General features: G+C 48.2%; 1 protein-coding gene across 1 annotated transcript in view; it reads right to left on the bottom strand.

Annotated features, from left to right (window-relative positions):
* Positions 1–576: 576 nt before the first annotated feature.
* The window catches only part of LOC131572604 (serine/threonine-protein kinase PAK 1-like), a 46,571-nt gene continuing 35,342 nt past the window's right edge, over positions 577–11,805 (bottom strand). The window contains exons 3-8 of the mRNA XM_058825850.1: positions 4,708–4,820; positions 3,990–4,107; positions 3,206–3,305; positions 2,558–2,754; positions 1,088–1,225; positions 577–669 (exon numbers count right to left, since the gene is read on the bottom strand). Coding sequence (XP_058681833.1) covers positions 577–669; positions 1,088–1,225; positions 2,558–2,754; positions 3,206–3,305; positions 3,990–4,107; positions 4,708–4,820 — 759 coding nt within the window. The remainder of the gene's footprint in view (positions 670–1,087; positions 1,226–2,557; positions 2,755–3,205; positions 3,306–3,989; positions 4,108–4,707; positions 4,821–11,805) is intronic.

The following is an 11,805-nucleotide window of genomic DNA, read 5'->3' as shown; positions in this document are numbered from 1 at the left end:
CTTTCTCACTAGAGCAAGACTCTCCTCCAGACAGAGAGATTCCATTTGAGACACAAATCCAAGTGGCAGGAACCCAAATACTCTCGAGTCACTTCTGCACAGCCTGCATCTGCACAGGATGTTTGCGTTGCACCACTCCTCCTTTGGTTTTTCCTGCAAATGCCATTGCTGTTTCTGCCTCAACTGGAAATGCCACAGCTGGGCAAAACTTGGCCATTGGGCCATATTCCAAAGGCAGTGTGATCTGGAGCAGATGCATGAAGAAGAGCTTTCCCCACTTACAAACCATACCAAAGAAGCCATCAATGTCACTTTCCACCTCTAAGAAAAAACTGGCAGTTCAGAAGGAAACATTGAGCTTTCTCACAGGGTCAGAAGGAAGGGAATCATCCAAAGGAGTTGAGGTTTCATAATCTTTATTGATTTAAAATCCTACTCTATAATCCTACTCTACAATCCTTGTCTACATTCCTACTCTACAATCCTTGTCTACACTCCTACTCTACAATCCTTCTCTAAATTCTTACTCTACAATTCTACTCTAAGATGGCCATGGCGAAAACTGTTCTAAATTGATTAGAACATTATCCTTCTCTCCTTCCACTGTTTCACTGAAATGATGAGTGGCACCAGGCTGCACCCAGGCTTGGCCGATGTTAAAAATTGATGCTGTAGAAAGGAAAAGGAAACAAGAAGAAAGCATGATTTTCCAAGCTAAGAGCTTCAAAGGCAGGGGAATATTTTTTAAATGAAAAGGGGATTGAGTCAGAGTAGGTTTAAGGAGCATGGGGCTGCAGTGGCATAGGTTGGCCCAAGAGCTGGTAGGTGCCCCACCCCTGGAAATATCTCAGGTCTGGGTATCCTGTTCTCTTTAAAGATGTCCCTGCTCCCTGCAGGGCACTTGGACCACATGAGCTTTACAGACACCTGCCAGCCCTGTCTGGCCTAGGATTCCTCACCATTCTCAGCTGAATGGCACCAAGATTGGAAGGGAGGTGGAGGGGGGCACATCTGATGCCTTGGAATTCAGCAGAGAAGGAGCCCATCCCTCAGACACTGTGTCACCTGCAGCCCCTTGGCATTTTACCTGCAGGAGCTCCTCGGCAGACCAGCGCCGCGCCTCGTCTGTCTGCAGGCAGCAGCTCAGGAAGTCACGCAGTAAAGCTGAGAGGAGTTCGGGCTGCCGCAGCTGTGGGGTTCCTCCTTCGGCTATCAGGAGTTGAACCTGGAGCAAAAAGGAAACAAGAGGCTCCACCTGCTCCTTTCCCATCTGCAACTGCTCTCCCAGAGCCCATTGTTTCAGCTCCACTCTGCAGTGGCAGCTTTTGCCCTGGCAGAGAGGCAGAGATGACTTCCCTGTACCATCAAAAAACCCAAGCCCCAAAGCAGCCCCAGCTTTTCCAACATCCAGCAGGTCTGGCTTTGGCAGCTGATTTCATGGACTGATGTAGTTAGTGGGAAAATAAAGACATGCAAATACATGTTTTCTTCTCTGAGGATTCACACCAGCTTGAAATGCTTCTTGGAAGAGGGATTTTGCTATTCTAACTAACTCTACTCTTTCCAAGGATTATTACATGAAGGGCATCTCTGCAGTGCTTGTTGGTCCCTTAAGCACAGCTGCCATAAAACAAAACTCATTAAGTTTTTGTCCTGTTGTTGAAAACAATGGTAATTGGAAGAAAAGAAAGGAAATCCCCCAGGTGCTCTTCAGGGAAGGAAACAAATATTTGGGATCTCCTATTCAACACAGATACATTAAGATGGCTCCACAAATGGATGGGGATAAAAATGCCTGTTTGGGCACACAGGAGCCACCTGCAGCTTTGTCTCTCAGCAGTCTGAAAATTTCAGGTTCCCTTATGCGGTAAAAGGAAAATATTCCTGGAGAAATCAGAAGAAAGAGAAGCGTCATGCCTTTGGTAAGCCTCTGCTTGTTGGATACTCAAGTCAATGCATAAATGCTGGGCCCATTCCGGAAAGTGCCAGAAACAAACTGGAGGTTTTGGCAGGCTCTCCCCATCACCAGGCTCCAGCTTGGTTATATGGAGAAAGTAGCTTGGGTTTTGAAAGAATATGGTCACTGTTTCAGCAGCACGTCACAAGAAGCAGCAGGGACTCTGTGGCTTTAAACTATCCTCTCCAGGTTGCAGGCAAGTTTCCCTGTGAGAAGAATGGGGGTGCACTTCTCTCAAAAACACTGTTTCAGAAACTTTTTTTGGTTTGAGATTCTTTCCTTCATTGCTGGAAAGATAACACCAGTTCTGAGATGCTTGTTTCCTGTTATTAGGACCATCTACATAGCCAAAAGAGCTGGAACAATAACCCAAAGAAAATGTTGTCTGAGAATGGAGCTTTGTTTGCGTGGGGTAAGGCTTGAGTTGCCCCACTGATGCAACCAAACCTAGAGCAGATGCTGATGTGCTGCAGGGACATTTCTAGAAGGGGGCCTTGGTGGAAGTACTTGCAGCAGATGGCAATGGCATTTTGTCCAATGGCACAGAGAACATGGGACAGGTGAGAAAGAGGGCAGCATTAGAGAGTATTTGCTCCTTACCGAGACAGAACTTCTACTGTCATGAGGAACTTGTCGTTCTACCATTTCAATTCCCACAATTCCAAAAGACCATATGTCCACTTTGGGGCCATATGGTTGACACAGCACCACTTCAGGTGCCATCCACCAAGGAGTCCCGGCTGCCGAGCGACGATGACTTTGCTGAGGGGTGAGCTGAGCAGAAAGGCCAAAATCAGCTGAGAAAGCAAAATATTAGTTTTATTTGGATCCTGTCAATTAGAAAACCAATCTAAAGAATTGGCCAGTAGAATTTGGAGAATGTGCTGTTGCATTTCCTGGACAGCAGTCCCTGCTCTGTTTCCATGGGGCTTTAGCCAAGGAAATATGGCATTGGCTACTTAAAACATCCCCACAGTTTTTACACTTCCTCCAGCAGCACCTTTTGTTGCCCTGAAGGTTTAGATTGTAGCTCCCTCACTCTGGAAGGGACACACACAACACACACACACACAGCAATGCCACTCTTGACTGCTTGTGGTACCTCTGTGCACATCGCAACTGTGCCTTCAGCTCACAGCAGGGGCCCTGCACTGCCAGCAGCACCATTTCTGGGGAGCTGGCAGTCACTGTAAGCAGCCCCACACCCCACATCCCTGGAAGGCTGAACCTGACCAAGAATAGACTGACCCAGCTTGACAGAGCCATCGGTTCTGAGAAGGATGTTGCAGCTCTTCACATCTCGATGGATCACATGGTTGGAATGAAGAAAATCCAGTCCTTGCAGGCACTGAGAGAGAAAACAAAGAGGGTAGCAAAAATGAGTGATGTGATTTCATTACAGAAGAAAGGAAACAGCTGTAAAAATTCCCTTTCCAGGGAAATGGGGAGTAATGGCAGAACACAGTGCCACTGAGAGGGAGAACTTGCTGCTGCAACAGTAGCAGAGCAGGAGCTTTGTCAGGAAAGGCATGCCAGCGTTTGAACCAGCAGCAGCAACTGCTGTTGTAGACTGTCCCCTGCAAACCAGGCAGAGTGACTGCAGCTGCAGTGGGTGTGCTCAGAAGCAAACAGCATTTGGGCTGCGCTGTTATCCTTGTGAGCAGAGGACTGTGCGAAATGAGTCTCTTTTCTTCTCTGCTGTTCATTTCAAGTCCTGCCAACCAGCACCTTTGTTTTTAAAGGCAAGGAATGCAGTGCATAAAAGCACAAGGTAAACATTTAGAGAGGCAAGGTGGAGAACAGCAAATCCAAATACAAGCAACAGAGCTAGAATACAACAGCAGGAGATAAGAAGTGAGTAGAGTGAGAGCAGGGACACTGGCAGGCAGTTCACTTGAAAGGCTCTTGCTTGCTCATAGCATACCAGCAACAGTTGCAACCAAGCTTGGCACATGAAATCACTCCCATTCTGAGCCCCTGTTTCCCAGACAATCTTGCTCAAGCCCTTGGAAGCACAGGTGGGATCCCTGACCTCACGACTGACAGCTGCAATCTCTCCTTCAGACATGTAAGTCTTGCTGATGACATCACTCAGAGTGCCTCCGTCCATGTACTCCATCACCAGCCAGAGTTCCTCATGCACAAGGTAGCTGAAAGAAGGAAACAAGGCCATGCAGATGAACATGCATGGCTAGCTTGTTTTTTTGCTCAATTATTGTTTCTGGGTCCCTTTGAGACAAGGACAGAATTAAAGGAAAATTGCCTCTAGGCTGTGCAGTGTTTTGCAGTCTGTGCTGTCTCAAGGAGAAAGGCATGTATGTAACAGCACAGATAAAAAAGCTGCCACACAAGGTATTTCTGGAAATAAGCACCTAGTCTTCCTGGCATGCACAGCAATGGGAAATAGGGGCAACAATCCAAGGGAAATCCTCTCTAGGATGGATCATCAGCATTTAAGAAACTTGAAAAACTCAATCCCAAGAAAATGTGGAGGCAATGAACATACAGGGTTTTGAATTCTTAAGATAGGGCTGGTGCAGGTTTTTGAACAATTTTCAAACTGCCTTTGCCAGGGTAGATAAGTGCAGGCAAAATGCAGTCTCTTCCCACCCACTGGAGATAAGTAGAGAAATAATAATTAACCAATAATTAACAGCTCTATTTTCTGCCAGTGGCCAAAGCGGGTTTTTAACCTCTCATGCTTGTAATATGGAAACAAACATTGATGGGATAAGACCATGACCACTCACCTGTCTAAATAATTCACAACACTGGGACTCCTATTACTCTCCATGATCATGATTTCATTAACAGTTAATTGCTTCCTCCTCAGTCCTTGAAGATTTATTTTCTTTATGGCCACCTCAAATGATATTGAAAATGAGTAATTTGAGTAAATTGGTGGCATGAGACCACAACACACATGGAGGGAGTGATTCTGGAATGGCACAGCCAAGCTGTGCCAAAGCACCTTGTGATTAGACATTGGAGTAATTAGGAAGTGACAATCCAACAGCCCATTGCTCTGCTCCCTTGGGGGCAGTTACAGACACCTGACCACTGACACTTTGCCTTGTCCACTTGGTAACAAAGGTGTATCAACTCTCACCCATAAAGCTCTGACCACACTCTCTGCTGCTCTGTCTGGACTTCCAAAGAAGTCATCTGTGCCTTGGTACTCTGTGGATACAGGCAGGCCTTTGGGCTTTTAGGGACACCTTGCAGATCTCTCCCTATGTACAGTTCCCAAGTGGCTAATGAGCTACCAGTAACATTCAGATGTATTTGCTGGCAGCCAGAAATGAGGATTCAGGACTCTGAAGCTGTAGCCCCAAAGAGCAGTGAGATGCTCTAAGTGAGATGCTAAACCTTGGTTTTAGCAAATGAGAGCAAGTGGGCACTTCCTTCTCTGCAAGGATCCCCTGCCCTCCTTGCCTTCCTACTGGCAGCTGAGAAGGACCAAGACTGTTCCAAGTGCAATTTGCAGGCTGGCACCAGTCTGTGCTTCTTGTGCCTTTTCAGCACAGCTCTACCCAAAGCTCCACGCACAGATCTCACCAGTAGGGAAAGGCCTCGAGAGCAGCAGGGTCTGCGGGGGCTGTTGACATTTACCTCTCCTCCTGTGGCAATGTCAAGTGCTCTAGAAACTTCTCCAAAAGCCCTAGAAACAAAACAGTAAGAAAGAAAGGAGAAGCTGTTTAAATCTTGGAGAGAAAGCCAGTCCAGACAGGAAATCTCTGCTGTAAATGCTTAAAAGCTGCAGGTTGCAGGAGGGGTCTGCCAGAAGGCAGATGATACATTTTCCTCTCAAGTGCATGGGCACTGGTCCTGTTCCTGAAGTGCTGGGCTTTCCTGCCTCAGCTCAAATAGACAGCTTATTCCTTCATCTCGGCTATCAGTTTCTAAACTGTGCAGTTCTAACCCTGAGCATGGAGTATTTCCTTTAGCAAACTCTTGGAAAGAAATGTCCCTGAGGACTGTTATTGGACAGCTATTGTAAGGGGGTAAGCTGCTCTTTCAGGCAAGCAAGGTTCTTCTCCTGTCATTCGTGTGGCAAAATTCTATGATCTTGAGACATACACAAATGCTAAGGAAATTACCACAGAGCTGTCCCACACTTGAGAGACAAGGAGATCTACCAGGTTCTGTTCCTTGCTGCAGGCAAGACCTTGGTTGGCAGCATGGAGATGTCTTTGACAATGCCTTCTGAGCACGCTTACAAATTCTGGCTAGCACTGAGAGATGGGGCAGACTAACCCTGGTGTCTAAACATGTTTGCAGCTTGTCTGACTTCCCACTTGATGGATATTCCACCAGCGAAACACCTGGCCCAAGGCTGTGTAGAAGTATCTGTGGACTCACCCGCTGCCAAGAATTTCCAGTTCAATGTATTTTGGTATGGGATTTTCCACGTTCACCATTCTCCCTGAGGGAAACAAAATGCAAGATTCTCACTTTCAAGCAGAAATCCCAATTTCCAGGAGATATGAAAGGCGGCCCCACTGTCTGGGGCTCTGAACCCTTTGTGGTCAGCTGTGCAGCAACAACAACAACAAGAGCAACAAGACAGGCAGTTCTGCAGTCCAAATGGCCAGCAGAGAGACTGGTTTTGTCCAGTCCTTTGAAGACTTCTCTTGTCAGGAAATAAAGCCCAGGGAGATGCATTCCCAGGAGAGGAGGGCATCTTCTCTCTGCAGCAGTTTGCCAAAAGAATGAATGCCTTTCCATCTGTAAACCAGAGCAGCTCCTGCTGTAACCCATTCCAAGGGGGCTTTCAGCACCAGGACCCTCACCCTGTATTTGCAGGCTGAGCTCCAAGACGCCCTTGCCCGTGGCCCATGGGAAGAAGCCCAGTGCTTCCCTTCACCCTGACAGCGCGCATCAGTCGCTGCCATTGGACTCGGCCTCTCAGCACCGCACACATCCCCCCCACCTTCCCAGCTGGGCACAGCGGGCAAGGGCAGCGAGGACAGCAGTGCTGCTCAGGCGCCGCTGTGACACGCACAGCTGCCCAGAGGAGATGCTGTCCCTCTCGGGAGTCCAGGCCGTGCCATGCAGAAGCCGGCCCAGAAGAGGGGCTGCTGCCTCGGGGCAGCTCGGCTCTGCAGCGGCCGGCCGGGCGGCAGCACGACTCTCCCAGCTAAGGAAGGCTCCAGCCCCTGCAGTCACAGCAGCCCTCAGGGCCAGGGCACACAGCAAGGCTGCCAAAGGCCAAGCATGAGCACTGACAAGCAATGGCCACAAGCCACAGCCAGCCTGAACCCCTGACAAGCTGCTGTCCCCATTCAGGACACAACGGGATTGGCTTTGGGATCAGACACACCGAGGTGTGGATCAATGTCCTTTTTTGTCTCAACAGGTGAAGGTAGACACAGAATGAAATGGGATCTTTTCTCAGCCCCACAGGTCTTTATGGGAGGGCACAACACTGGCAGCTCTTATGGGCGAGAAGCAGATTAAATGGGTTGTGCTGCAGAATCACAAAGGGCTTGATGTGTTTTCCTAGAGACTGATCTGAGCAGGGGTTGGGTCAATGGGTAGCATTCTAAGAGTCATGGGAATGATTTGAAATCAGATATGAAAAAGTGCCATGGATCTGAGGAATACACAGTGGAGGGGCTGGAGGCTCGCTCCTGAGAAATGCCTGAGGTGAAGTTTTATCTGCTCACACCATGTCTATGTGTCTCTTGGAGATATCTTTATAAGAATAAAAGTAGGATATTAATTTCAGATTGTTATACAAGTACCTGTTTTTCCCTTGTGGGCCCAGTAAAAACTGCTCTTGCTCTCTGTTTCTGCTGTCACCTGATGTTCTTTCAAAGGAGTCCTCACTGACAAAAATACCGCATTCTCATAAAATAGACTTGTCGATATAATAGTGGTAATAAGAATGTTCATACAAATGACCCCAGTAAGACACATGGGGCAGAACAGCTCCTTCAGGATGGAGAAAAGAAAACTCTACAAAAAAACCCCAAAAAACCCAGCAAAAAGAAAAATTAGAAACAGAACACAAAACCCCAAAAGCAATCAATTTCTCTGAAGCATTTTGGTACTGACAAGTGTTGAGAAGCCTGGAGTCTAAGTCGAATTTAGGGATCTAATGTTCTCTTCAGTTTGGCCACTAGCATGCAGGACTTGCATAGATAATTTGCAAGAACAATCTCCTCTTCTGCCTTTAGCAGAAAAGGAAGCCCAGGCAAACCTGAGCCAGTCCAAAATTCCCTCAGAGGCAACAGGAACACCCAGAGTGCTCTCTCACTGCCTTGAAGCACAGCACTTCCTGTGGGAGCCCTAAATGTCCCTGTGACACCAAATTGAGGAGGAATATTTGGTACAGCTATGCTGGCACGTGCACACAATACACTGTCCCTCAGACAAGAAATACACAAGCCATACTCAGTAGCTCCATGTAGTAGTCCTGTAGCTGAGCAGCATCTGTGTCAGTGCTGGAGATGGATGAACTGCCCAGGCTCCAATTCTCTGGCTGGGGAACAAAGGCTTCTTTAGATGACGCTGCTGCTGCTGCTGCTGCTGCTGCTGCTGCTGCTGCTGCTGCTGATGCAGCAGATTCAATAGAAGAGCCTGAGTAGATCTGAGAGAGGAAATGAGTTGGTGTCAGAAAAGTGACTGGCAGGGAATACCCTGAGTTATCTTTACAAATGCAAGCCTGTATGAGGTTGCTGTAACCCACATGCCAGACTCATAAACTGGATTATTTTGGATGCCCGCTTCTGAAACCAAATGGTCAAAACCAGAAGTTGGTTTTAATTGAGTTCATAGCCACCTTCATATTCCTTTTTCATGGATATTCTGAAGGATGATTGCAACAACGACCATTCCACTTCCTCCCAAGGATCCCTTTCCCCCTCCAAGGGCTTCAGACACATTTGCAGCTTCTTGTCCAAATGTTGTACCTCTTCCCACTGAGTCCACTTTTCCTCCACCATCTTTGAGACGCGCTCAACCTTCAGCATCTCTGCTTGGGACAGTTGCTGTGCCTCACGCCGACCTTGGGGCTCTTCATCACCAGTCATTTGCTGGAAGCCTTTGAAGGCTGCCAGGTGAGATGTCAACATTTTCACCTCAAGTCAAACAGAAGAACAAAACAGTCAGAGACTGCAGCTTGTCCTTGTCTGCCAAGGCTCATTGACTGTGAGGAAAGGGAAAGAGCAGGAGAGGAGCAGATTCACCAAGGGATACAGACAGCTTGTGGCTTGTGTTCAACATCTATCTGGGTGACTATGTTCAGTTGCAAAAACACGTGTAGAAACAAGGAGAGCAGGAAGAGGCCAGCAGGAATGCATTCAGATGAGTGCTGGCAAAAGGGGGAAACGACTTGTGCCACTGTCCAGAGCAGCAGTTGGGATTCCGCACACCAGGAAGTTTCCTTCAAAGCAGCTGGGATAGACACTACAGCAGGATGGCACTGAGAGGCATCACCCCACCTCCCTGCTGCTCTGCAGAGGAAAGGTAAGAAGGGCAGAAACCAGCAGGCTGCAGTGACTGCAGTGGCTATCGCTGTTCCACTCACTTGCTCGTCTAGAACCTCCATCTCCTGAATCAGGTGATTCGTTTTCGCTTTGATGATTTTCATTCCTTCCTCCAGCCTCTTCTCTCTTGCCTCGATCCTAGCCCAAGCTTCCTGCAGCTCTGCCTGCAGCTTTTCCTTGATGTTCTGTAAGGAAGAAGAGAGAGATGGCTTGATGAGTGGAGTGGCTGCCACTCTTTGACTCACCTCATCTCCTCTCTGCTGATGGAGCCACATCTCCTCTTCGATGCTCCTCATGTCTTCCTGGTGCCTCCTCTTCACTGCCACGATGGCACCCTGAGCTTCAGGCAGCTCTGCTTGTGGCTCTGCCTTGATGCTCTGTACACACAAATGGAGAACAAGTGACTGGGAGCTGCCATCAGGCTCAGCTTTTCCCTCTTTCAGCCTCAAAATCACAATCATTCAGCCACTTCTTTCTGATTCCCTGCCCACCTCTGCTTCCACTGTAAACTTCCTGTCCCAGTGCTGATCTCTGCAGATTACAAGGCTCTGTGCATTCAGTGCCTCTGGAACTCCTGTCCTCCTCCTCAGTCCCAAGAGCTGTGTTTTATGCCCCTCTTCCTTCCCATCACTCTGTCACCTGCTGAGTCAGGCTTACCTGGCCATTCTCCAGTGGCTCTTCCACGTGCTGCCCAAGCTGCTCTTCCTGCTCTCAGGCTGGGAACAGCTCTCCCTCAGTCTGGCACGGCACCTCTGACAAATCAATCTGCTCCTGCTCTTTCTCCAGAAGGACCTGCACAGAAAGCAAGAGAACATGAGCTTCAACTCCCCACACAACATTTGTGGGCCAAGACTCAAACACTGATGGGCTCACACATTCCCAAAGCACTGTGCTGCTGCTCTCCTGCCTTGTTCTCTGCCCATGGGGAGACCCAGATTCCAAAGGGACACTGGCAGTACAATCAGGGTCCATCTGGGTCTGAATCCCCAAGAGACTCTTGGGCAGCTGACAGGAAATGTGTGGCATTTCTCAAGGGACTGCTGAGGGCCTCCCTCCCCTTCTCCTCTGTTCTCTTTGTCTTGCCATAGGGACTGACACTCAGCCCTGTCCCACAGCTCCATCCTGGCTCTGCAGGTGGTTTCCTGTGTGATTTCATCCCTTGTGAGAGACACTTGTGGAGTTCATGTTCTCTTCAGGCCTGCACCAGCATTCCTGCCTTTCTGACATCTACACTCTTGTTAGAAATCCCAGTCATTCAGGAGAAAAGGATGAGTGCAATTTGATTCTCTGATGGAGGTCAGAGAGCCCCTATGGCCACCTGAGTATATGGAAGAGGACCAAGGTGTTTATCCTCCCTCTTTTGTCAGCTGAGAATTCTGAGCAGCACTAACAGAGACCCTCAAAGGCGCCCATCAACAAATGAATTGACACACCCCTAGGGATGCCAATGAAGGAAACCATGTGTCATGTAATGCATGTGTGACCTAAGTATCCAAACTCCACCTAGAGCTTGAGATTGTTCCACTCCCTTAGGACATGTAGCAATTTGTTGGATAAAAAGAAGGTTTCACAGCAGAAGAGAGTGGAGGAGGAAGACAGCTCTGAGGGGAAAAATCAACCATCTCTGCAGGGGGAATCATCTCTGCCTGCTCTGGATCAGTCAATGGAACCTGTCTCTCCTCCTCTCCTCAAAGGGATGCCTTTAGGTGACCTTTATACCACCAACTGCTTTGGAGCAGAGATGGAAAAATTCAAATGCAATATTTGATATCTATCAAATGGATGATAGATAGATAGATAGATAGATAGATAGATAGATAGATAGATAGATAGATAATCACTCTTATAAACTCTCTTACTATACTTTCTGTCCCTACACACATCAACACTTGGTAGCCAGTGCCCCCATCAACAGCAGTGCTGAACTTGCTCTCCTGTTGCTTCAATAAATCACACTCTTTGGGAATCTGGATTGTGTTGGTCCTTTGCTGTCAGACCCAGAGCACTGCTCTGGGAACTGCAGTCTTTGTGCATCTGTGCTCAGACAAGTTCTTCTCTTGGACTCAACCACACTGATGGTGCTGAAGTGGCTGCAATCAGAAATGAAGCCCAGCCCCTCCCAGCCCCTCTGATCTCTCAGGACCAGCTGGAATGCAAGGGCATTGATTTCCTGCTCAATTCCCAAACACAACACTTATTGATCAACCATGGGCTGCCAAAAGGCATGGGCACTGTTCACCTGAAAGTGATGTGCAAGCCCTGCTGTCTGGCCTGGCACCAGAACAGCTCCTTCTGCCCCAACATCCCCACCCCAAACGATGTGTTCTCCTGCAAAAATACTGCATTTTCCAGAAC

This window comes from Poecile atricapillus, chromosome Z, assembly GCF_030490865.1.
Source record: "Poecile atricapillus isolate bPoeAtr1 chromosome Z, bPoeAtr1.hap1, whole genome shotgun sequence".
Lineage (NCBI taxonomy): Eukaryota > Metazoa > Chordata > Aves > Passeriformes > Paridae > Poecile > Poecile atricapillus.
The sequence above is the reverse complement of the archived record's forward strand: the minus strand, read 5'-3'. Positions and strand labels throughout refer to the sequence as shown.